Source organism: Carassius gibelio, chromosome A14, assembly GCF_023724105.1.
Source record: "Carassius gibelio isolate Cgi1373 ecotype wild population from Czech Republic chromosome A14, carGib1.2-hapl.c, whole genome shotgun sequence".
In the NCBI taxonomy this organism is placed as follows: domain Eukaryota; kingdom Metazoa; phylum Chordata; class Actinopteri; order Cypriniformes; family Cyprinidae; genus Carassius; species Carassius gibelio.
Window position 1 is genome coordinate 15423998 of NC_068384.1, and position 27157 is coordinate 15451154.

The window sequence follows — 27157 nt, forward strand, 5'->3', positions numbered from 1 at the left end:
TCCAGCAGTCAAATGCTAATCCACAGGTTCCAGTCTTCATTCTTGTTTTAAAAATGCTTTTCCTTTTTATTTCACTCTTTGTCTCACTTTTATAATTTTTTTTATCGATCTATCGATAATTTTAAAGTTATTGAAAGTGTTTTTTTCTTTTTTTTTATTAATTTTTAAACATGTCTTGATACATTTTAATACAAAACATTTTAATATTTATTTCAAGCAACGTGATTTTTTATGGATTTAGTTTTACAGTTAGTAACTAATAACCCTATGACGCTCTGCTGCACTAATTGGTTTTAACAATGCAAGCAGTCAGCGGATGATATTTTAAATAATTAATGAAAAGAGGTTTCATGTTTCTCTAGAGTAGATTAAATATATGCATGGCAAATACCAGGCAAAATGCAGTGTGTACCAGACTAAACATTTTGCAGTATCAAAAGAAAGTTGTATATTTAGTGGGATGTGAGTGCAGAGGAAGAGGCGAGACGTCAGTCATGTGTGTGTTCTGTTATGGGCTCGAGGAGTCACGTGACCGTCACCGTCCAGTCCACACAGTGCTGAACGCAAACGCTGTGGAGTCTACGAAGTTCATTTTAGAGAAAATAAGTTAATAAACCTCGAACTTCAAAGAAATATCATGGCGGCCACAACGTTTGTGATAGCTATGTCAGTTATGACTTTGTTTTGGAGTCTTATTGGTGGAGTTATTCCCTGGTTTATTCCTAAAGGACCGAATCGAGGGTGAGCAACATGAGCATTTCCATAAACGAAAGTTTACTGTAACGTTACTAAACTATCTGTATGAAGTTATTAACTTATAATTATAGATGCATTTTTTATTTTATTATGCCAAAGACTTTATTAACGAAAAGTGTTCTTAAACAATACACTTTATGGTTTTTTTTCCGTTCAGGAAGACTTTACGAAAGCCAACAATTGAGCGTCACAATAAAATAAAGTTTGGGATTTGACTTGTGTGACATTAGTAAATAGATTCCATTCAAATGTAACGTATTTAGTACAAATGAAAAGCAAATATGTTTATATATATATGTAACGTTATATCCCTTGTCAAAAAATCCTATTGGAATTTCACTTTGTCCTATTGGATCCTACTGGATTCTTAAAATCCTATTGGACATTCTGATTGATTTTAATGGAATTTCACTTTGTCCTATTGGATCCTACTGGATTCTTAAAATCCTATTGGGCATTCTGATTGATTTTAATGGAATTTCACTTTGTCCTATTGGATCCTACTGGATTCTTAAAATCCTATTGGGCATTCTGATTGATTTTAATGGAATTTCACTTTGTTCTTTTGGATCTTACTGGATTCTTAGAATCCTATTGGACATTCTGATTCATTTTAATGGAATTTCACTTTGTCCTGTAGGATTTTATTTGATGTTTAGAATCTTATTGGATATTGTGTTTAATTTAATGGGATTAAATTTTTTCATGTGATCTTTTATTGATTTGTATTGGACATTGTGATTTTTAAATGGAAATTCACTTTGTCCTGTAGGATCTTATTTGATTCTGTTAATTACTTTTTAAGAGTAACTTAACATTTTTAGAGTAGCACTGTGTATGTGTGTGTGTGTGTGTATTTGTAACCCATAAAAATGCAGCCTATATATATATATATATATATATATATATATATATATATATATCAAAATACAGTAAGGAAAATATTTTAATTGATATAATATCCGAATAAGTTAAAATGTATTACATGTGACTAAGAATTCATAGAAACACAAACATCTATAATGATATTGTCGTGACGCTTCCCCTTTAAGAAATCCGAACGTAGTAGTGCGCGTGACACTGTAGCGTGCATAATTTGAACGGTAACGGTCAGGTGAGGAAGCTGAGAAATCGAGTGATTAACGTTGTTAAACTTGTTAAAAATGTATTGAAAGACTCTAAAAAGGAAGAAATAATGATACTTATCTGAGCTGCATCCCAAACGAACCATTTTGGGTGAAGAAATTATATCTGTTGCTGAGAAGTTGATCTAGTTACTGTATCTGCTGTTTGCCTATAACTTTACATAGCAAAAGCTAATTTAACAACTGATATTAATGAAATAATAATGTATGCCATTTATAATAAAATGTAATTGTATAAAACACTGAAGTAGCGAGTACAAAATGCCTGTTCTGCCAACATTTTGAGCGTTTTGAATTGTGCTTTACGGTTTTGTGTACCGCTTTATTTGTATTGATGGATTAATATGTTCTGTTGTGCAGGTTAGGTTTTATGTTCCAGTTAAAAAGTTTGACATGATACAGTTCTCCCGTGATGTGTGTACATGAAGACACGCATGACAGGAGAATAGATGGCGTCTTCCGTTATTACTGTCAATCGAAGCAATGAGTCCAGAAAAATTTAGCAGATTTACCGGCTTAATATTTAACACTCGCGTTGGTCATTTCTGAAATGGTAAATGTGGACGTTTGGTCCTCTTAGATTAACAAAGATTTTTTTTCAAATTGTGAATAGATTTTGTAGAGAAGCTGAGAAAAGTGCTCTCCCCTTAAAGCACAGTAAGACTCGAAATGACTGAGCTGGCTTATCTAAAACCAGGAAGTAATCGTGCATATGTTCATTTGACAGAGCAAATTCTCTGTTTTTACATTACACACAAATAGTACTGTATTAAATGAAATGAACAGTTTAAGTTCCCTTTGAGGTGTATTATACTGAGTTACAATTTCATATTCTACATATTGTTTGATGTTTTATTGTTCTGTGTTGTGATGTGATTGTATTTGCTATTATTATTATTATTATTATTATTGTTACAGTAAAGTGTTATTTTTATATTCAACTTCTGGTCTCCTGTATACACTTTATATGTTCCTCCTCACTATAGATATGTTCCTCCCTTTGGGTATAGAACTGGTTTAGTGTGAATAATTTACATTGGAAGCACAAGTGCTACATATTGTGTGTGCGTGTGATCAATTCATTACCAGTCCCTTAGAAATTTTTGCACTTATGCTGTATTGCTGCACAAATCACCTCTTATGTTTTTTACAATGTTACTGAAGGTCGTGCAACGTACAATGAACAATGTCTACATCAGGGTGAGTTTAGGCAAACTGCAAGTACTATTTGTTCATAAAACAAATACAATGGAAAAGTGTACCTTTAGAATAAAAAAAAAATCCCATATAAACAGTCACCCAACTGGATCCCATTAAAATCCTATAGGAATGATCCTACAGGATATTTATGTCTTGTCCTACAAGACTATTCCTATCAGAATCCTATAGGAACGGTTCCAAAATATGATAGAAAATCCAATTAGAATCCTGTACAGTTTTCTTATTGGAATCCTTTAGGATTTTTTGACAAGGGATGTGACTGTGCCAAGTGGACGAAGGTGATTTAAAAAAAAACACGCTTTACGCATGTATGCTTATTTAAAATGTTAATTTATAATACGTGCTATTTATAGCTGAAACGTGTTATTTATTCATAAGAAGTTGTTACATGTCTCTATTTTTATCCTTCAGAGTTATTGTGACGATGCTGGTGCTAACTGCAGTCTGTTGCTACCTATTGTAAGTACATTGTCTTTAAATTATCTTTATATTACACATGTCTAGAGAGACTTAATGTGGTTAAATAACAAGATTGTTCTGTTCTTTATCAGCTGAAAGTCAAACACCGCCTTTGGGCAACTCGAGTATCGATTAGAAAAGAAATAAAGCACGTGCAGGCCATGTGCAGTTTAATCCAGTTTCATATAATACGCAAATGTAAAATGCGTTAAATAAGAGAAAAACACCACTCAACTGTCCCACTTTGATGCGAATTATTTGTTATTTAGAAGAAATGTAATAGTGTTTGTCCTCTAACAGCCACTAGGAGGCAGTGCATACCAAACATTTCGCTGCTACATTTTTTCCTGAATATTGGCAATATTTTCTCTTCACTGTCATGTTGTTCATTCACTACTTTTGGTTATGTTTCAGCTGGCTGATTGCTATTCTATCACAACTGAATCCGTTGTTTGGACCAGTACTGAGCAATGATACCATCTGGTACCTCTTTTATCACTGGCAGTAGGGTCCAATTGTTTCTTTATAAAGCAGGTTAGTAGATCAGACTTTTTATATAATAAGGAGAGTGCACTGACATTTTATATTTTGTGAATGAATTAAATGTTTTGCTGTTCACTTTGCAGATGTCGGAAACTTGTACATTGCCAAAACCATTGGGAAACTATTTAACTGAAGCATTACATGCTGAATGACTACCATGAGAGTTTGTGTGTGTGCGTTTTATTAATTTGAACCTTAAGTTCAAGGAAATATTTTATTAAATTAAGTTTTTTTCTTAATGTGTGTATATGTACAGTACCTGTGTGTACAGTGTCTGTGTGTAGTCTGTGTGTAGTTTGAGTTGAATGACCTAATTATTGTTGGGCAAATTAAGCTATTTCATTCAAATAAGTATGATTTTGAATGTCAAATAAAACTAAGAATGAGATTGATTTGTAATTTACTGAAGATTTGCATAGTGTCCCATTTTTTAAATCACGACTGAACTGGTACAACAGTTTTAAAAAAAGAAGTTTGCAGACTTAAAATCACACAGTTACAGGCTCACTGAGTTTGTCCGTGTATCTTTGGGGATTCGCATTCCCCACTATTACACCACTGACAAATGATCTGAGGATCTGACAGTAGCAGTAATACAGCAGAACTTCACCTGGACCCCTAAAACAGACAAATAAACTCCATGAAAACTATCATCAGTCTTGATATAGCAGAGCAGATGATATCAGAAACATGTAATGCACCTACTTGATAAGGTCATTCTCTGGGACATGGCTTGCATCAGGGATCCAGGATGATACAACTGTAGATTCTTTATTACTGGACTCTTCCTCGCTGTGACCACTGTCTGAATGACTGTCCACAGCAGTGCCAAGGTGCGAGGAACTTTCTAGGATGCCACAGATTTTGCAAACATCTAAACACGGTGGGAAAAGTACTGCTATTAAACACTACAATCATCATGATATCAATAAGTGTGACTAAAAATGATCATTGTACTCAACCTTTTCTTGACATGAGAGTAGTTTCCTTGCTGCTGAAAAGTCAGGTTTGTCTGCTTTATGGAGCTCTGACCAAGACTCTCAACTTTCATCCAAATCAACAAGCATATTTGCCATTATAATTATGATAATGATCTCCAATAATTGTTTATGAGAGAAAACCAACTATCACACCAATCAAATTAAAAATCAAACGTGATCCTAAAAACCATCATATAAAGAAGTTTAACCTATTTTTATATGCAGTTTATGTCGTTATTTTTTAACCGGTTTATTAAACTCTACTGGCAGATTAATCAAATAAAGTTGGACACAAGAAAACTAACCGTGCAATCACGGCTTGAGGAGATAAAATTACTCGCATCTACCGGTGTCCGATTCGCGAACCAATAAATATTTTGATTCGGATCTTTTCATTGAATCCGATTCTAAATGACTTTTATATTAGGTAGAGCTGCAACAAACTGAACTGGGACGGTTTGACTGACACACTTATTAAAACAGCAACTTTAAAGCGTGTTTTTTTACTCTGCAAGAGTAATAAATATGACACAAATCCGTTCAATTGCAAACATTAAACAAATAAGCACATGTAGCAGCACAAATGAAAAAAAAAAACCTACAAAACAGAAAATAATAAAAATGTTCTTGAGGGAAACGGAGTTTTACAGCATACAAGGGATCATTATCCTACATAGTGGCGTAAAAAAAAAATCACTGACTTTTTATTCTTTCTAAAAACAAGAAGTTCGAAAGAAATGATTCTCGGTGATGAATCAGACTTCTCAACCCGAGTCGCAACAAACACGTGTTTCCGTTGACGAGGCTGGTAGCCCGGATGTGCGGTCCTTAAATCTACCGCTTTTATTTTTCTAGTGTGGCTAACGGTTGCTGCCATTCAAGGCTGCAAGCTTTAATGAACAAGATTCAGTGGCTATAAAACATTTCCAAAAAGTGTTTGCTCAGTGGTTTTTCCATACTATTTCAACGGTCTGAGCATTTAATTAGAGAAATGTCGCGGCGAAGGCACAGCGATGAGGGTGATGGTGAGTGGGTTAGCGTGTTAGCATGCACACTGACAGAGATGTGTTCATGTCATTTTCATATTGTGTGTTTGTTTACTCTTGTGATTGCACATTAATGACGTTTTGACAATGCGGCAGTCGAAGGGTGCAGTATTTCACATGCAAATAGTCTGTTTATTTGCATTAAGTAAGCACTAAGTAACCTATTAAATGTTACTTTTTGAGCAGATAGAAAGCTTTCAGATTAACAAAGCACTTTGAATTTGATTACAATAATTAAGGACCGAATGCGATTCTCTTTTAAGACATGATGCTATTAGGACGATTGGTTTAACAGTTAAAGCTTATTAACGTTCCTTTTAAAAAAAAGCGACAAAAGCAAGCACTTTCTAACTGCTTATACTTAGCACTATTTAACATTATTTCATTGCACTTTTAAAAACTATTATATATTTTTGCATAACAAGTTATATTTTATTCTACAACCTTGTTACAATAAGGCATTCCCAAAACTTAACTTCAAAATATAGCAAATGGTGTTGTCAGACATGTTAGAAAGGACAAATTTATGCTTGATTTTAGTTAATTTAGTAATTTGTCTGTTTTTGTACTGTCAGCATTGGCTGATAACACTGACTGTCAACTTTGATTAAAATAAATGTTCTACTTTGTCAGTTACATACGGCCTTGTTAGAGGATAATATACATGGCCAATTTCAAAGTTAGCTAAAAGTTCACATTTAAGACTCATATTCTTGAGTTTTTCATTGCAGCCGGGTCCCAGCCTCACAAACGGAGGAGGACGTCTGAACCCATCGAGATTGAAGACCGCCTAGAGTCACTGATATGTCGAGTGGGAGAGAAGGTATAGTCTTGCACAGCTTACAGATCATGCAGAAGTTATTTTATTGTAGACCTATTAACTGATCAATGTATATTTTCTTTCAGAGTACATCCTCCTTAGAGAGCAATTTGGAGGGTCTTGCTGGTGTCCTGGAGGCGGATCTTCCTAATTATAAAGGCAAAATCCTGCGCATCTTATGTGCTGTGTAAGCGACTTGCACTTTAAATATGCAAATGTGGAATGCTTGTTGTATATAACACATTCTGTTTGTTTTGTACAGTGCAAGGCTTTTGCCGGAGAAGTTGACGGTGTACACAACACTAGTGGGACTTCTCAACGCTCGCAACTACAACTTTGGAGGAGAGTTTGTGGAGGCCATGATCCGACAACTTAAGGAGACACTAAAATCAAACCTTTACTCTGAGGCCCTTTACTCGGTATGTGCTTTTTAACATATATATGTGTGTATGTATGTATGTTAGTTAAATGCATCAACCTTATCAACCCAATGTGAACTGCAGGTGCGCTTTCTCAGTGACCTGGTGAACTGTCATGTCATCGCGGCTCCATCCATGGTTGCTATGTTTGAGAACTTTGTCAGTGTCACACAGGAAGAAGACATACCACAGGTGAACATGAACTCAGCATGCCTAGCAGATCATGTTCATAGATAATCGTCAGGCTGACAGATGTGTCCGTACAGGTGCGGTCTGACTGGTATGTGTATGCTGTGCTGTCCAGTCTGCCTTGGGTTGGCAAGGAACTGTACGAGAAGAAGGATGTGGAAATGGATCGCTTGTTCAACCAAATTGAGGGATATTTAAAGTAGGTTTTTCTTTTAGCTGTATAATTACACTCGTGTGCATGAAAGAAAAGTTGCTACGCATTATCTTTTGTAGCAAATGGCAGTTAATAAAGGCCTCTTGAAGTGAATTGATGCGTTTGAAAATATCCATATTTAAAACGTTATAAACCTCATTCTCTAGCTTTCGTTAGTGGATAGTGTGTGCTAACTTATTTTATCATGTGGATTCTTGGGATGCTTGGCAACTCAAATGTGATTATGCATGTAGATGTGATATGTCATGATCTGGGTTTGTTACAGGCGGCGTCAGAAGACTCATGTTCCTATGCTGCAGGTGTGGACTGCAGAAAAGCCACACCCACAGGAAGAGGTGAGAGTCAGGCCACAGGCTTCATTCATGCCCATTACTTTACTTTTAAAGGGACACTCCACTTTTTTTTGAAGATAGGCGTATTTTACAACTCCCCTAGAGTTAAATATTTGAGTTTTAGCGTCTGGCAAAAAAAATGACCAAAGAGTTTTTTTTATTTTTCCTATTTAAAAATGAACTCTTCTGTAGTAACATTGTATACTAAGACAGACAGAAAGTTGCGATTTTCTAGGCCGATATGTAGTTGCAGCAATAGCAGAGTTGCTGAGGACTATTTTCATAAAAGCAGGAAATGATCAGTGCATTTCTCACGGTGTAGAATAAAGGTAAAATATGTGAAAAATAAGTTTTTTTTTTAATCATTAAATTGTTAGACTCCACCCCATAAACACGGTAAAGCCTAGAAAAAGAAAACAGTGAACCACCCCTATAAGACTTTAATTGAGAGAGCTGATTAAACTGCTTGATTCCCATGGATTCATTTTACAATGTCTTTATCTATGAAGGGACAGAAACTCTCGGGTTTTATTAAATGTTTTTTTTTGTGTAAAATTGTGTTTTGAACATTAATTTAAAGGGTTAGTTTGCCCAAAAATGAAAATTATGTCATTAATAACTCACCCTTATGCTGTTCCAAACATGTAAGACTGTCCATGTCCAGGAAGGTAAGAAAAACATCATCAAAGTAGTCCATGTGACATCAGAGGGTCCGTTGGAATTTTTTGAAGCATCGAAAATACATTTTGGTCCAAAAATAGAAAAAACGACGACTTCATTTAGCATTGTCTTCTCTTCCGTGTCGGTTGTGAGAGAGAGTTTCAAATCAAAGCAGCTGGATATCCGGTTTGCGAACAAATCATTCAGTTCACCAAATCGAACTGAATTGTTTTAAACGGTTCGCATCTCTTAATACGCATTAATCCACAAATGACTTAAGATGTTAACTTTTTTTTATTTTTTTTTATGTGGTTGAAACTCCCTCTGAGTTCAAACAAACCAATATCCAGGAGTAATGCATGCACTCAAACAGTACACTGACTGAACTGCTGTGAAGAGAGAACTGAAGATGAACACCGAGCCGAGCCAGATAACGAACAACAGACTGACTCGTTCACGAGTCAAGAACCGGTTGCATCGGTTTTCTGATCACCAGTAGTTCTTTCGGACAGTTCGATTCAATAAACCTGTTGAAGAAAACAGTTCACCAGTTCTTTTGCGCTCGACGTTATGGCGTCATTGGCGATGATTGCCCTTGATTCAAGCCTTCGGTTTACCCGCGCTCATAACACTAGCACAGAATCAGTTCAGTTCAGACGCTCTGTGTGTCGGTCTGCTTCACGCTGAATCACACATGCGCAGTATCATCAGCTCCTCGGTTCACGAATCGGATGCGTCTGACAGAAACGGTTCTTGACTCGTGAACGAGTCAGTCTATTGTTCGTTATCTGGCTCGGCTCGGTGTTCATCTTGAATTACAGTACATGAATTACTCCAGGATATTGGTTTGTTTGAACTTAGAGGGAGTGTCAGCCACATTAAAAAAGTTAACAGTTTAAGTCATTTGTGGATTAATGCGTATTAGAGATGCGAACCGTTTAAAACGATTCAGTTCGATTTGGTGAACTGAATGATTAGTTCGCGAACCAGATATCCAGACTGCTTTGATTTGAACTCTCACTCACAACCGACACGGAAGAGAAGACAATGCTGAATAAAGTGGTCGTTTTTGCTATATTTGGACCAAAATGTATTTTCGATGCTTCAAAAAATTCTAACGGACCCTCTGATGTCACATGCACTACTTTGATGAAGTTTTTCTTACCTTTCTGGACATGGACAGTAGACCGTACACACAGCTTCAATGGAGGGACTGAGAGCTCTCTGACTAAATCTAAAATATCTTAAAGGGGGGGTGAAATGCTATTTCATGCATACTGAGTTTTTTACACTGTTAAAGAGTTGGATTCCCATGCTAAACATGGACAAAGTTTCAAAAATTAAGTTGTACGTTTGAAGGAGTATTTCTGTTCCAAAAATACTCCTTCCGGTTTGTCACAAGTTTCGGAAAGTTTTTTTCGAGTATGGCTCTGTGTGACGTTAGATGGAGCGGAATTTCCTTATATGGGTCCTAAGGGCGCGTCTGCCGGAAGAGCGCGCGCTCCCGTATAGCAGAGCACTGAGAGGCTGAGCACAGACAATCACTGATTAGAGCGAGAGCCTCGCGAAATGTCACAAAAGGAGTGTGTTTTTGATTGCCAGGGCAAGACAACCCTGCACAGATTACCAAAGAAAAAACAGCATTAAGGGACCAGTGGTTTATTTTTACAGAGCATCAACGGAGTTGTGCAAGTGTTTGTGTTTGTTCCCTGCATTTCGAAGATGCTTGTTTTACAAACAAGGCCCAGTTTGACGACGGATTTGCGTATCGTTTATTTCTTAAGGATGATGCAATCCCAACGAAAAAGGGTCACGATCGTGTGTTGGAACCGCAGGCGGTAAGTAAAACTGCTTCAGATATCTCTGCCTCCTTGTTAGTGAGTCCGCCTCCCATCGGAGACCCGGGTTCGAGCCCCGCTCGGAGCAAGTCGTTGCTGCTGCTGATCTCGTTCAGTTTCAGCCATAAATAAATAATTCTGGATCATAAATAAACGGCTGAATCTGACTGTTAGCCATGGTTTGGATGATGGTTTTTTCCTCAAGGTAATGTCTGCTTCCAAACGCTCTCAACGCAAAAGCCTACTGGTGCTCGTGATTCTTTAACTCCACCCACACGTCACGCCTCCAGTCGTCGTGTTTTTCCGGGAAAAATCGGTACAGACTATCTTTGTCTTATGAATATAATAAAACTAAAGACTTTTTGGAGTTATTAAGGATGCAGTACTACTCTATAGGTACTCAAGATTAACAGGATATTGAGTGAAAATCAGCATTTCACCCCCCCTTTAACCTGTGTTCCGAAGATAAAAGGAGGTCTTACATGTTTGAAACAGCATAAGGGGGAGTTATTAATGACATAATTTTCATTTTTGGGCGAACTAACCCTTTAACTCTTGTGATTATGTAAAGACATGACTAGCTATAAATTACTGAATTTTCATTTTTGGGTGAACTATCCCTTTAATAAGCATAATTATTTTGCTCTCCTAACTATACACTATATTACATGGTACATTTTTCAGTTTAGCATAGATTTTTTTCTTCTTCTCTTCTTGTCAGTGACCCTGTCAGAACAGTCCTACCACCCACCAGTTAAGAGCTGCTCTGTTCTTTCACTGTAATTAATTTCCTCTGTGTGTGTCTCTCTGTAGTATCTGGACTGTCTCTGGGCTCAGGTGCAGAAGCTGAAGAAGGACCGCTGGCAGGAGCGTCACATTCTGCGGCCTTATATTGCGTTTGATAGTGTGCTGTGTGAAGCCCTGCAACACAACCTACCCCCTTTCACACCTCCAGCCCACTCTGATGACGCTGTTTACCCTATGCCCCATGTCGTCTTCAGAATGTTCGACTACACTGATGCCCCTGAGGTGCAGTAATGTTTCTTATCTAGTCATTTAAAAAAAAAAAATCTGGATCTGTAATGGGACTTCAGAAGAAAAATGCGTCATTCTTTAAAAACATGCATTGTTTTAATTGCCATTATATAGTGCGTTTACTATTGGAGAAAAAAAAAGTAATAGGAAGGGAAGGGATTGTTATTGTTATATATAATTTTTTTTTTTAATCAGTGTTATTCATTTTATTTTAAATTTGTTTAGTTTCATGTTCTTGTGGATGCTGTTTGTATATGTGTTTCTGTCTGTCTGTTGTCAGGGGCCAGTGATGCCAGGAAGTCATTCAGTCGAGCGCTTTGTGATTGAGGAGAACCTTCACTGCATCATCAAGTCTCACTGGAGGGAGAGGAAGACCTGGTCAGTCCTTTTTGTATCATTACAGTATTTTTTGTCCCACCTAAGTATAAGTTGCATCAGTCCAAAAATACATTAATGTCCAAAAATCAGTACACAATGGAACACAGAACAACAGGCTGAATAGGCGCACTGCTTTCTCCTTTTTTCCAAAGCGCTCGGGCAGAAGCGCTCCTGAGGCGCCTGCTTTTGCTAAGCAACCATGACGTGCTCTCTCCATGAAGAAGCGGAAATTTCAGCAAAGGATAAATGGATTTGCAGCACTAAAAATCGCTCGCAGTAGCTCTGCTACTAAATTTATTTCAAAATGGCAACCCATATTCAGCTATGAACAGCTGTTCCTTCATGTTGGCTGAGTTTTCAACGTTGTTACGGAAAAGGATGAAGCTGATTGGTTAGTTCGTTACATGACCCGCGGTGCGCTTGCAGCATTCTGAAAAGTTGAGATGTTTTTAACTCGATGCGGTGTGGACGCGCCTGGAAAAAACGGGCACATCGCACCGCGTGCGCTTCCATTATGATCGCACATGCCGCGCACCTACTTTGGAAATAACGAACTTGCGCGCGCAAAAGACGCGATATGTGAATGCCCCTAACAGTTACAGGAGCACTGAGCAGCATAAAGCGCCCTCTCGCGGTACTTTTTGCCTTTTTCTTATTTATTTTTTTATTTATCCTACATACTTTTTTTCCTCTTTCTTTTGTTCTTTCAGTGCTGCCCAATTGCTCAGCTACCCTGGAAGAAACAAGATTCCCCTTAACTACCATATTGTGGAGGTAAATAGGAACGTGATGCTGGCAATTTTATTTGATAATTTGGCAAAATATTTTAGCTACTGTTAGTGCAGTAAATGGACACCTAGATGTTATTTCAGTGTAATGCTCCGTCTCTCTGTAGGTGATATTTGGCGAGTTATTCCAGCTGCCCAGTCCTCCTCACATTGATGTCATGTACACTGCGTTACTCATTGAGCTCTGTAAACTGCAACCGGGCTCATTACCACAAGTTGTATCCTTCATACTGCCTGAAAGACATGTGAATGTGTGTTTTTAATTGATTCCTCCTACACATTGTGCTACAGCTGTCTCAAATTCAAACATAACTGTTCTCTACTCTTGTAGCTTTCTTTAACCTGCCGATATTAAGCTCGCTCAAGCCACAGAAATGATGTATATGAGGCTGGACACAATGAACACAACCTGTATAGACCGGTGAGCTTTCCAACTTGAAGTTGAATAGCTGGTAAAACAACTCACTTTTGTTGACAACATTGGTTTAAATAATATATCTCATCCAGTTACCCAGCTGAATTTTCCAAGGCTAAAATTATGATGACAGAGTTTGAATGTAATCTTCATTAAAACTTTTCTTATTACAGTAATGAGAAATGTTAGCAGGTTAGAAGGCTAATGTTTCTTTAATGTGGTGGATTATTCTGTGTTTCAGACTCCTCAACTGGTTCTCGCATCATTTGAGTAACTTCCAGTTCAGATGGAGCTGGGATGACTGGTGAGGATGAACTGTTTCCACTAGGAATCTTTTGTACAATGCATTGTCTATTTGTGTGTAAAAGGTTGTATTTATTATATTTAAGTATCGAGTTCTGATCTTTTCAGGGCTGACTGCCTGACTCAAGACATTGAAAAGCCCAAACCCAAGTTCGTTAAAGAGGTTTTGGAAAAGTGTATGAGGTAAATTTCACACAGCTTTTTTTTTTTTTTTTCCAGATGCATTGCTTTATATAATTGGTGAATGGAGCCAGTTAATGCATGATGTTCTGTTTATTTACACTGAGCCTTGAACCTGCAGGTTGTCATACCATCAGCGGATAGTGGACATTGTTCCTCCGAGTTTCTCTGCCCTGATCCCGGCTAACCCTGTGTGCAGCTATAAATATGAAGAGGAGACCGAGAGTATGTTCAGGCTCAAGAACAGTCTTTTATTTGACCTTCAAATAGTGACAACTGACCAGTTCCACTATCTATTATTATTTATTAGTTAACTGTATTACATTGTATTTCAGTATGGTTTGGAGTGCTGTGTAATGTGCCTTATTTTATTTATTTTAATTTGTTTCAGTTCCATTGCCAGGATTAGCTATGGCAACTACAGTGAGTAACGCTATTAAAAACCGGGCGTCTAATGAGGAGATTCTTATTGTTCTAAAAGATGTCCCTAATCCAAACCAGGATGATGATGATGGTGGGTCTGCATTTTGGTCTTGTTTGATATTTTAGTCACTTGCCAATCATAGTGTAACATCTTTAGTTTAAGCATAGGGATATCAATTGATTTTTAAATATATAATTGTTAGAGATATTCAATAAATTAACAAACAAAATATTTTATATAATTTAGGTAATTCATAATGCATGTGTATGTATATTTCATTCAATAATTCTGAAAAAAATGTATAATTTTTTTTATTAAAGTTGCTGTTTCTTGAGCAGCAAAACGACATATTAGAATGATTTCTGATGAAGTCTGGAGTAATGACATGAATCACATGAATGAATTGTATTTTTACAAAATATGAAAATAGAAAACAGTTTTTTAAATTGTAATAATAGTTCACAATATCACTGTTTTTGAGCAAATAAATGCATCCTTGATGAGCATGAGAATTTTCTTTTCCAAAAGCATTTTTATTTTATTTGTATTTATTTTTAATTGATTTTTATTACTTTATTAATGTTATTAATTTTATTTTAAATTGTTGGTATTCCTAAAACGTTATTGGAAAGTACACTGAAAAAAGCGTTTAACATCACTGAACCAACCTATATATATTAATCTTACCAAAAAAAAACTTATTTATATGGGTTAGATCAGGTAGAAGTAACTCTTTAAGGTAACAGTTGCACATTACCAGTATTTACAGTTTACTTTTTACTCATAAAAGCAGAATTTTGTCATTCTTTGAACTTGACAGTGTGTATTATGAGTATATTTGTCTCTGACTCCATATTGCTTGATGATCCTCATTTGTATGACTTTGGATAAAAGCATCTCCTACGTGAGTGATTGTAAATGTGAATGTGTGTGGTTTTCTGTATGTAACCGCACTTCTCTTTTCTATCCAGATGAGGGCGATGGCTTTAACCCTCTGAAGATTGAAGTGTTCCTGCAGACACTGCTTCATTTGGCTGCTAAGTCTTTCAGTCATTCCTTCAGTGCCCTGGCCAAGTGAGTATCTCCTGCCAAACCCCACACAGACCTGCCAGCGGCTGGCTCCATGCTCCCTCTCCTGCTCACAAATGCTGCCTGGAATTGCTAAAAGCACAGATCATTGAGAATGTATCAATGCTTGTAAAATGCTCAGGTGCCGTCCTTCTGGTAAATGGCAGTGGATGCATTTTTCCTTTCTCTTTCAGGTTCCATGAGGTTCTGAAAAACCTTACAGAAAGTGATGAGGGGAAACTGCACATCCTCAGGGTCCTGTATGAGTTCTGGAGGAACCATCCTCAGGTGGGATCATTCAGATGTCTTATTTTATATGTTGTGCTGTCTTATTGAATGCCAGCCGTGGCATTTATGAGCACTCATGTTGTCAATGTGCTCTTTAGATGATCTCCGTGTTGGTGGACAAGTTGATACGGACCCAGATCGTGGACTGTGCAGCTGTGGCCAACTGGATATTTTCTCCTGAAATGGCTCATGATTTCACCAGGTGAACCTGCAGAACATGCTTACCTGCACAGGTGAGGTCATTGCAGCTGTAATTGATTTATGTTCATTGGGACTATGCAGGTTTTATGTGTGGGAGATTCTCCATTCGACCATCCGGAAGATGAACAAACACGTGCAGAAAATCCAGAAAGAGTTGGATGAGGCAAAAGAAAAGCTGGAGAAGCAACAGAACAAAAAGGTAGAGAAACATATCTTTGACTGCCACTTGACTGCCACTTTTGTTCAAACCACACAGCATTCTGAATTGTTTTTTGCCTGATCTTTGGAATTGACCGTCCTCACTCTTACTTTTGTAAGAGTTTACATTGTATCATTTGTTTGTGCAGTGCAGACAGTTAATATCTACAATGTCACCGGTGTTTGCTGTAGTAATAATGTAGGTGTCTGCCTCAAGCCAACAGACTTTCTCACTCAGAAACTAGCGAGGATAGATTAATTGGGAATTTGGCTTTGGTTGTGTCCGTCACAATGTGTAGCCAAAGAGTTGCCTGAGACAACATATGCTGTTGAGGACGGATTGCTGTATGTTTTTTTTATTATTTTTTTATATCCTACCCAGACACTACTTTCCAAAAACTGCAGTCCTTTTAGATAAAAACAAATGTCCTATACATGTGTATTTCAGACCACAGTTACGATGCTTGGACTTTTTTATTTATTGTTTTTCAGATTCAGAATTTATTTATTTTTGTCACATTGTCAGTGTGAGCAAAGCTTTTTTTTCCTCCCATTATTTTAGATTTTTATCCTTATGTCGTCTTATTTGATTTAGCTTTTAATTTACTTTTTTCAGATTATAATGATATGATGATGATTATTACTATTATCAATTTGATTTTTTCACATTTTATACCTTTTTACTGTGTGTATTTGTGAAAATGAGTACCGGTATGTATATTTAATGTCACCTATGCTTCATCAATATTATGATTATTTGAATGTGCCAGTGAAAATATTGGCTATTTTCTCCAGGTCTTTTTCACTTTTATTAAAATGATACAAAATAAAACGACACACGTTTACTTTCGCAAGCCGTCAAGTATTTCGAGCTTGCAGCAGGAAGCTTCAGGTTTAAAGCTTAGAGACTTCCGTACGGGATCAAGCCACAGCGTCTTCTGGGATTTCTCATTGGTCAATTCTCTCAAGTGTGCATTCGATGCATCCTCAGTATCAATAACAAATCTGCCTACTTTCATTCATCCTCTGTACTTGCGTTCTGGATTATTGGAATTAAACTTTGATAGTTGATGATGGACTATGAGAACACAAGGACGCACGGTTTCTCTTTTCCTGTAGCAGCGGGACAGTGGCGATGAAGAGGACATGGAGAAGAACAGTGAGGATGAGGAGGGTCAGTTGGAGGAACAGATCGAGAGGCTGCAGGAGAAAGTCGAGTCGGCCCAGAGCGAACAGAAGAACCTTTTCCTTGTTATATTCCAGGTGAGTCCATGACAATGCAAATCCATTTTATCCTGATGTAAAAAGCTATTTTTTGTTAATACATTTTTAGAGAGACTTTATGACTACATTAAAAAAAGCTGCAAAAGATGTGTCCCTGTTTATGTCACAACTCCTTTTACACCTTGTTCCTATTCGTCAGGAGAGAATAAACATTACATTCTTTTCATGTCTTTCTCTGTGTGTCTTTTGTGCTTCATTATGATATTTGAAGAGACAGTGCCTGGAGCTAAAAGATGACAAGAACTGTTGTTATCTCTCTTTCTCTTTCAGCGCTTCATTATGTTACTGACAGAGCACCTGGTTCGCTGTGAAACGAGTGGCATAGACATCAATACCTCCTGGTACAAGAACTGCATTGAGAGGCTACAGCAGATCTTCCTCATGGTAGTCCTGATCCACTTGTTTGCCAGTCTATACTGTGTTCTGTTGAACATTAAACATCACTTATTAATTACCTTCAATCTTCACTGTCGTCCACAGCATCATGTGATCATCCAGCAGTATGTGGGGACCCTGGAGAACCTGCTGTTCACCGCTGAGCTCGACCATCATATCCTGGCTGTTTACCAGCAGTTCTGTGCTCTTCAGCTTTAAATTCCCATAATACATCACTTCAGACTGTCACACTTGCCTGTTTAGTGACATTGATCAGGATCATTGGAGACAATTATTTTGTAAGTCTTGATGTTGGGAAATCTCAGACACTTTTTGGGGCTCTTGATATGTTTGTGTAGAGTTTCTATTTTTCTTTAATTTTATCTTCATTTTTCATTGTCATCGGCTCTGGTAAGTGTAGATCTTTTAAAATACCTGGTGTTTAGTAAACTAGGATGAAGAGCTTAGTTTTACTCAAGCACCTATGGTATGAAACTACTCATTTTTATTCATTTTATGTCATTTCGATTTGAAAAATGTTTGTCGAGTTGGGTTCGAAGTAATTCTGCATTATCAGTGGTGTGCCTCTTAAAAGCTCTTTTGCCACTGTAATGCAGTGTTTTGAATGATAAAATGTCTTCCTCTTTTTTACAAAAATACAAAATCAAAGAAATCACCCTGCTCATGTCTTTTGTTCTTGCAAGCATCTACGAGAAAACAGGATGTGGACTGACATGATCATTTCTGGGTATAGCTGCCAATTTTTCAAAGACTTTTTGAACTATATTTTGATAAAATATACAAGACCTTTTTCCAAAAAAACAATGTTCTTGATTGTATAGTTTTATTAACATACAAACATATAAATGTTTTGGTCAAGTTAGCAGGAATTATAAAATATAATGTGCAGAATAGGTTTTGAATGGTTCCTAAGCACCCTTTTGGGATTTATGTAAATGGCCATCTTACTGTACATTGTCACACTTACTGTTACATGGCAATTTTGCTAAATAAATGATTGGGCATGAAATATTACCGTAATTAGAATTGAAAATACTTCACTTAAAGTAATTGTGACTTTTTCTACCAAATCTCTAAATAATTAAATGCATGGAAACATGCAATTGTGAGAAGAAAATTGTGAGAACTTTGAACTTCAGTTGTAAGAGGAAAAAGTTTTACCAAAAAAAGGTTAAGCAATTACCTTTTTATTATATTTATTTATTTATTTATTTTTTGCATTGCAGAAACCATTAAACAGAATTGCCAGAAAGAAAAACTGTATTTATACCTCCTAATTCTTTTTTGTAATTCTGAGTTTATATTATTTTTTTTAATTCAATGTTGGTTATTCCAGCAATCCTTAAGTACTACTCCTCCTTTAGGTAGAAATTAGTACTATGGACATTTTATTGCACTCAAATATATCACTTAATATCATAAAATAACTAGTAGCCTTAGTTTCCAAACTGAAACATTCAAAAACATATGTACCTCAAAATAACTACATTATAAAAATTCTTAATGCATTAAGCATAACAGTTAGAAAATTCCTGTACCCTGTATTGCAATAAAAACATTTGTGATTTGAGACTAATATTTGCATAAAGCTTTTGGTCTTGGTTACCTTTAACAGAGACATAATGAGTTCGGCTTTATGTAACATTAATTGTATTGAGGTGGCACCACTTCTGAACAAAGTAGTATTAAAGACACATTTATATTGTTAATTAGGTAAAAGACTTTAAAAGTGTGTGTAAACCCTGTCATTAGTGGTTTCTCTTGCCATTAGATCAGTCCGTCCCTTTATGCAACAGTGCTGTTTGCCCAGGTGTCTCCTCCTGTTGACTGGTCTGTCACCCTGTTTGGTGAGGCTGTGGCTTCCGCTCGGAGTCTCCGGTAATCCGTATGGAAAAAAACCAACAAAGCAGCAGGTGCCCAGAGTACACAGGCCTGCCATCACCAGCACTGGCACTATGTGTGTGTGTGTGTACATTTAGGAGAAAAAAAGACAAATGAATGCCTGGAGCTCAGCCCAACTCACTCATTAACTCAAGGCATCAAGCGACCAGGAAAAGCCAGAAGGCTAGATTAATTTGGACATGTCCCCATTTGAAACATTTTCCCTGCCCAGGAAGAGGAATTGAAAACAGTGCACTAACCAGCCCCAGTAGACTTGCAAAGCATGGTGGGAGTTGTGACATGGAGAAGGGGGGAAACTAATCACCGCTTGAATAAGGCCATGCTTTCCTACTGCATAACTGCACAGCAAACTATCTTTCAGTGAATCGTATTTTAACATTTCATAGAATGTAATACTTACCTGTCCAGCTCAAATTGGCATCTGTTCCAATTGCACATACAGATAATGGAGATTCTGCCATTGGTTTAACCAGAGCTTGTAGCAGGAGTAGATAAAAGGCAGCCTGAATTTGTCTGATTAAACATCACATTAAACACATCAGTTAAGTCTATAAAAAGTTAGTAAGCTTAAAGCACTACTAACCAAGCATGAAAAATGACTAAATTTTCACACCCTCAGACCATACAAGATGCAGATGAGTTTATTAGTTCATCAGACCAGGTTTGGAGAAAATTTTGAATCACCGATTGTTTTTATCAGCTGTTTGGAATCTCATTGTGACGGCACCCATTCACTGCAGAGGATCCATTGGGGAACAAATGATGTAATGCTAAATTTCTCCAAATCTGTTCTGATGAAGAAATAACCTGATCTTGGATGGCCTGAGAGCAAGTACATTTTAATCATTTTTTCATTTATGGGTGAACTATTCCTTTAAGAAAAATTCTGAAACAGAATTGGTGATCTTTGTTTACCCAGACACAAAGATCAATCCAGAAGATGTTGCTTCACCCACAGGGTACAAGCATTCAACTCCGAGCTCCATTGCGATAGGATATACAGAGTATCCAAACAATCCAAACCACGCACATACTGCACCAATGATGAACTTCTGCTTAACTGGGAAACCTGATGGACCGCAGGATGGCAGCATCTCAGGTCAAGCACATATTAACAACAGTGAAATCATTTACTCTACTCACCACTGCAAAAACCGAGCAGCCCAGGGATGTCAGACACATGTTTATTTTAGTGACTTCTGTAAACCTCTTGGTCTTGTCCACATACAGGCCGAGGAGAAGAGCACCCAGGACACCAAATAGAATAGCAACTGCACCGCACAGTCCTGCAAAGTCCTGCCTCATTAAACATGTAGAGACACCGTTATCTTGACTTTACAAAACTAAAACTACTACTACTACTGTACAGATTTAGAAGGTGATTGAAAGTGTTTATATAAACCATCCATCCTTACAGTTAGTGCAGTATTAATGGCTTTCTAAATCCAGCATTTGAAGTTAGCTAGTAAGTTGAGGTTCAACTTTATTTCTAGTTATTTAACATATGGTTCAGGTTGGTTTTATGGATTGAGGTAAATGTGTGTGTAATTCTTTTGGGGTTCTTACATTTGAGTAGCCCTTAACACAAAGTATCAGCTCCAGCAAGGTGGAAAAGCAAGTGAATACCCCTATTCCTGAACCAAAACACACCAGCAGGAACACGTATGCTTTGTTTGTCAGTAGCTGCAAATAAAAGAGTGACAGAACAAAGGGAATCTCAGACAGCCTTACAAAACGACATAAAAGCCAGCTTTAATCAGAGGCTATATTTCATTAATACTGTATATGCAATAAAGAAAATTTGTTATGCCAGTTTGTTTGAAAACTGTGTGTAGTACCAGTTTCACCCCCTGTAGAAAAGGTTCAGAGCTGGAGGTCACCATGCTGGCAGAGGGGGGTGTGGGGGGAACACGTTCAAGGATCCCCACTGTTGCTAGGAAACAGGCTACGGTGGCAGGTATAGCATATATCAAGAGCTACAAGTCGGACAGAGAGACGCATCATATAAGAAATAAAATCCTTTTTTTGCCCAAGTTCTGTCTTACCAGCATGAAAAGAGTATTGGTGTAACTAAGTATCATTGGAGAGAAGATATTCGCTAAGAGCAGCCCAACAGTATTAGCTGGAAAACAAAGGAGAAGAATATCACCATTCTACAGTAGGCTACAGGTATTAAAGTACCATATACAATATGAACAGTAAAAAGGTTACCCATGGAAGCCATCATGTTAGCTGTGGCCTCTGGTGATCAGGGAACCAGAGAGCTGCCAGCTTGGTGGGGGCAAAGATGACCAAAGGCTGGGCGAAGGCATCTGCCCCCCCCCCCCATGACCATAGGAAAAATGGCCCAATCAGGGATGCACCTCAACATGCCGATGACACGCAGGATAGCGCCCAACATGTGTAGCCATGAGCCCATGATTAGCTGTGTTCCAGAAAACAGCAAGAAAGTATATTTAGCAAAGGTGATGAACATTTTCATCACAGCGTCTTTGTGAGTAGGCTACATCCCAAATTATGTATTGTGTTTGATAACTTTCTGTGGTGGAATGGCATTTTAAATCATTAAAAATTATATATGTGTTAAGTAAATAAACTAATTTACTAAAAATTAAAATAATTTGATAACTCATTTTATGCTTCATACGTGTTTTGTTGGTTATCTATATATTTTTTTACGCTTCTGAAGAATCTACTGAAGTGAAGTGAGGTAACCAGGTGGCAGTCTACAACAAGTGAATCTAATTAACAATAACTGAATCAATAACTTTAACAATGGTATTTGGCAAAAACTATAGTTATTATTCCTTGGTGTTGTGGGTAACAGCTGGTAAACAATATTTAACAATATAGATTTGATGGTAATATCTCTCTGTAAACCGAGAAGCGCAGTCCCAGTGAGTCCAGCACCCATGTTGTGATCAAACTGAAGAAGATAGCAACCACTACATAGACTAGTGACAGCCAGTTGACCAGATTTAGAGAGACTTGCAGATATTGTGCTGTCTGGTCGGCCACAGGTGCAAAAGTCAGCCATGCCTGTGGAGAAGTCGAACAAAATCAAAATAAAGGTGTAGCTTAAATGTGTACATTATTCCAATATATAGTCTACAAAAATACAACATTAAATAAAATACTTTATATTATGTATCTATGACATTTATACATATGAAGTGCATGAAACTGGACCAGCTTAGTTTAACATTAAATTGCCTGCGCAGCATAAAACAGGAACCACAGGTCAGAAGGGTTTTTGCAGTGTTTTTGATTGTTCATTTGCAGTGAAGTAAATAATAGCATTTTTTTTTTTGCTATCGAGAATATTATATGTATGCAGCAGTGTGACAGATGGCAGTCAGCTGATTCCAAAACACAATACAGTCATTTTATGCACCACTGCACAGTTTACTGAGACCCTTTTTTTCGCATTAATTCAAAAGCATAGATGCTGTTTTCACGGTCAGTGTGGAAGTCCTTTGTGCACTTGGTATAACATAAGATGCTTTCCTAAAATGCACTGTCCGTTCTGACTGTCCTTACACATTATTTTTGTACTTAAAAATTCTTAACACATGCCTACAATCCAGAATCACATCTACTGGTTTAGACTGTCATCGCATTTCCTCAAGATTGTAATCTTTAAATAAACCCAGAATTACACCATCTGCTAAGCTTTAACACAGTGTGCCAAGACACGGTGTAGATTTCTCATATTTCAGATGAACAGCTTTGGACGTCTTGGCCTTGTAACACATATACAATGGTGTCCGTGCAAATGACATGTCCCATGGGAACCATGGGTGCGTAATTAAGATTGACAAGCCCCTTTCTGGCACACGCCCTCTTCAGAGATAATAGCCTCGGGGGGACGTATCCATGTCCTACTACAGCTGGGCTATTAGGAAGACCCTGTATGACCCTGTAGACTGAAGCCCCTAGTGCACTGATCACTATAGAATGTGTGAACTTTTCCTAAATGGGTTCAACAATGGATAAATTGAACGAGGAGAGGTTTTAATTGAATTTAGAAAATGATATGCTAATCAACGGTTCAAATTAATTGCAATTAACTGCAGTTTTTGTTGTTGTTGTTGTTGTTGTTGCATATATCCGCATGACTGTACATGAGATTATCACTGGCCTGCAAAAACCTTGTTTCTTTTTTTTTTTTATATAGCCAGTAATCTTTAGTTTACATCAAGGCTTTGAACCATGATTTGTTACATGCAATTACAAGTCAGATGCATGTGGTCGGAGGGATTTTTCAGTGGAAATATTATATTGGACAAAAATGTGGATCTGCTTGAAGTGCAAGATATGTGACAATGAATTGATACATATCAATGTTTTTAGTAGTTTTTCAGGAAGTAGAGGACTGCAAATTGCTTATATTTGTTAAAACATAATTAGTGGTGAAAGCTAGCAAAAATAAAAACAAAAACAAAAACAAAAACACTTAAAATGTAAACGTAAATTTTAATTTCATTGGATGTTTAAAAACAGCTCAGGCTGGAGGGGTTGTGATTGGGAAGAGGGATTCATGACGTCATCATAAACAACAGTTGTTGTAGAGGCGGAGTTATTCAGATGTACCTTCGGATAGTATTTCTCTGGCATATTTGTACTTAAAATGTTCAGAACATTTTAATGAAAAATAAGGAAGAAAACCAATGTTTTTGAAATAACGTGCATCGATGAATTATGTACAAATAAGTCTATTTAAATGAATGAGTATAACATCCTACCATTGCGTTAGAGCAGTTTAGCAGGCAGAGTACTAATAAGATGAACCATCTCCTTTTGTACACTTTGAACTCAGCAGTCGTGTCTCTTGCGTCCAGGTGAGAGCGCCCATGTTCACTCGAGATCCCGATGAGCGCTTCAGTCTCCGCGTGTCCAGCATCATCCATGATGACAAACTCGAACCGCAACCAGATCACATTAAACGAGTTTTATAAACTCTTAAAACTCAAACCCTCGTGAGCGGTGTATCCATTTGGGTACAAAACACTTCTGTTAATAATCTTTACAAATTACTTAAACATTTTCCAGACTAACATTTCTAGATAGTGAACAACTAAAACTCAAGTGCATGGTTGTATGCTTTGTCTAGAGAAACCATTATGGTTTTAGTCTCACATTATATGCCGGTGAATGAGAGTTTGTTAGGCGCAGTCAACATTACAACACTCCTCCAATCCACAATCACTTCACCACTCCCTTCCACCCGTGACTCACTGTCATAGCGCCGGTCGGGTTACTCTGAAACTCCACACTTTATCTGCCTCAAATTTAGGAAACATCACTTGAAGTACTTTAAACTAAAGGATTTCCTAAGCAGTCTAATTAAAGAAAGAAAAAAATTAAGCATTGCGTTCAAATACATCTCATGCAAAGGTCAGACTTTTTATCCAGGACTGTACAGACCTTAACAAAACTCATCTTCAGGGTGCATCATCATCATCATCATCATCATCATCAGCAGCAGCAGCATTATCATTAAAATTATCAGCTAGTTTGCAACCAAATGTTGTTATGTAGTAATTGATAAACTATAAGTTCAAATTCAAGAAAATGTTAGATTTTTTTAAAACATTTTTCTTTTGATCTTTCTTAAAACTGATGTAAATACACAGTAAAACTTTTTTTTTTTTTTGGAAATTAAATGAGAATAATTAAAATGGTTTTTACTACTTAAGTGAATATAAATCGGACAGATCATGTCAAAATTGACACTGCGGTATGATAACACAAGGACCTGTGAAGAGGCCAGTTTTTATTTTACTTTATTAAGTTCGTTGTTTTTTTTTAAATTAAGAAATATGGATATGTGTCTCAAAAGCGTAAAAAAAAAAAAAAAATAATAATAATAAAAGTACCATACACTTGGGATGTGTTTTTATTGTAGCCTATATTTGTATTAATCGTATAGTTCATATTTTACATACATAAATACATAAAACATAAAACAATCATAATGTATTTTTTTATTTTAAAACGTTAAGCCTAATCATTTAAATGATACTTATCTTGTAACTTTTTTCAAATAAATGAATCACATTTAAAAAAGTATAATCCACCCCCTCCCTTCCACAAAGTGTGCGCATGCGCAGCGGGCTCCTCAGTGTGCTGTTTCGGCCTGTTTCGGCACTGGCCGGACATTTTCGCCTCTTTGTTTTACTGATAGTGGATTTAACTCGGATTCAACCCAATATCCAGCGGACCGCGCTGGCCATAAACAGGTTTGTTCCTTTAAACTTCAACTGATGATTGCACGAGCTTTCTTTCGGACGGCAAACGGGGAGTTTTCATTTATTCTCGCTGTTTTTTTCCGCTTGATGGCAGCTCTGCATGGCTATACGTACTGTTATATGTGCGGTCGTGCTGTATGCGTGTGTGTATACGTGTGTAAATGTGTATGTGTGTATGGCGACGCCGGGCCCTGCAGCTATTAACCGGGTCATCTTTTGTAAGAAGGGAAAAAGTGTAATTTAGTGAAGCTGGAGTTTCATAGGCATGCACTCCTGTGTCTGATTGCAGTTCTTGTGTTGGTCAGTTTTCCTCCTCTTCCTCCTGCCTGGAATGTTCTTGAGAGCTTCCTGTCCATCATAATCATCATCTGCCCATCTGTTTGTTGAAACTTGGGGTTTGATGCTCTGGCAGGTTTGCATGTGAGCTAAAATGAAATCTGGGCCAGAGAAAAAGTTAAAGCCCAGAGGGTTTGTAGGGGAAGCATGTGCAAACCTGTACCCCAGACTCCTAGAGCAGGAACAACCAACAAGTCCTTCTTCATGAGTTTGGACACATTCACTTTTGTGTGTTATAGTTGGGGGGACGGACGGAAAACAGGATATAGTTGTTATGATTTCAGTATAGACATTTTTCTGTTGTCCTAAAGTTGTGAGGTGACATGTCTCCTTTATGTTCCATGGGATCTATGCTACACCCCTACATGATGGACGTGTTGAGTTGTCATGTCTGGACATTGGTTGACGTCCACATTGATTTGGTGTCTGCTTAGAATCAGCTGTGCATGTCACGCTGTTTATAGTATTGCACTGTGAGTGAGGCCTTTTACAATTCAGCCTTTTTTTTTTTTTGCTGTCGTAAATCTCACAAAGTCTTTTAACAATGAGTCCAGATTGCATTTCACTACAAATGGAAAGGTACAAAATAATAATTTTATAAAGATTTTTAAGTCTTTAATTTTGTTTCTAAGATTTTTGATCTTGTCACATTATTTTCATGACTGTTTACATAACCCCCCCCCCACACGAATCAGTATTTAGATTTACCGTTGAGAATTATAAAAAAAGTATGCATTGCATTAATATAAATAATCTCATGAAAATAATGTCACACAGAATGCTAAGAAAAAATATTGATTTAAAAAAAGTTTAAATATTTCTAAATATATCTTTGACATGTTCTTGACAGGTTTACACACACACACACACACACACACACACACACACACACACACACACACACACACACACACACACACACACACACACACACACAGTCACTTACATAAGTTAGTCAAACATTCATATTAATACATGATTAATCGCTTAGTCAGTATCATGCCTGTTGTCTGATTCTTTCTTGACAGGCTGATGAAGTTTATACAAGTCATGAGACATGTGTTGTTTATGCCTATAGCTATGTTTAA

At 37.1% G+C, this 27157-nt stretch overlaps 3 protein-coding genes, 1 long non-coding RNA gene and 1 pseudogene across 6 annotated transcripts in view; 3 read left to right on the plus strand and 2 right to left on the minus strand.

The window, feature by feature from the left end:
- The first annotated feature begins 511 nt into the window (after positions 1-511).
- LOC128027626 (V-type proton ATPase subunit e 1) lies at positions 512-4512 on the plus strand. The gene is made up of 4 exons (XM_052615396.1): positions 512-741; positions 3534-3581; positions 3996-4115; positions 4208-4512. The coding sequence occupies exons 1-3, from the start codon at positions 638-640 to the stop codon at positions 4087-4089; spliced, it is 246 nt and encodes an 81-aa protein (XP_052471356.1). The 5' UTR covers positions 512-637; the 3' UTR covers positions 4090-4115; positions 4208-4512.
- On the minus strand, positions 4508-5929 carry LOC128027628 (uncharacterized). 3 transcript variants are annotated; one of them, XR_008186771.1, is made up of 4 exons: positions 5806-5918; positions 5087-5168; positions 4830-4998; positions 4508-4742 (listed from the first exon to the last, which is right to left on the minus strand). It is a non-coding gene; the product is annotated as an uncharacterized LOC128027628 (long non-coding RNA). The 3 variants fall into 3 exon arrangements; XR_008186773.1 differs by lacking the exon at positions 5806-5918 and adding an exon at positions 5410-5706; XR_008186772.1 differs by lacking the exon at positions 5087-5168 and having other exon boundaries at positions 5806-5929.
- LOC128027625 (nuclear cap-binding protein subunit 1) lies at positions 5920-18232 on the plus strand. The gene is made up of 23 exons (XM_052615395.1): positions 5920-6129; positions 6882-6973; positions 7057-7157; positions 7233-7389; positions 7474-7581; positions 7656-7777; positions 8058-8127; positions 11436-11651; positions 11938-12035; positions 12746-12809; positions 12931-13041; positions 13180-13244; positions 13480-13542; positions 13650-13724; positions 13843-13946; positions 14113-14235; positions 15117-15219; positions 15408-15501; positions 15600-15703; positions 15784-15901; positions 17020-17163; positions 17455-17568; positions 17665-18232. The coding sequence occupies exons 1-23, from the start codon at positions 6096-6098 to the stop codon at positions 17776-17778; spliced, it is 2394 nt and encodes a 797-aa protein (XP_052471355.1). The 5' UTR covers positions 5920-6095; the 3' UTR covers positions 17779-18232.
- A 71-nt stretch (positions 18233-18303) lies between these two features.
- Positions 18304-24716, minus strand: LOC128027627 (solute carrier family 49 member A3-like; annotated as a pseudogene).
- An 865-nt stretch (positions 24717-25581) lies between these two features.
- LOC128027630 (polycomb group RING finger protein 3-like) overlaps positions 25582-27157 on the plus strand; it is a 36485-nt gene continuing 34909 nt past the window's right edge. Inside the window, exon 1 of the mRNA XM_052615397.1 lies at positions 25582-25724. The gene's annotated coding sequence lies outside the window, so the exon portion shown is untranslated. The remainder of the gene's footprint in view (positions 25725-27157) is intronic.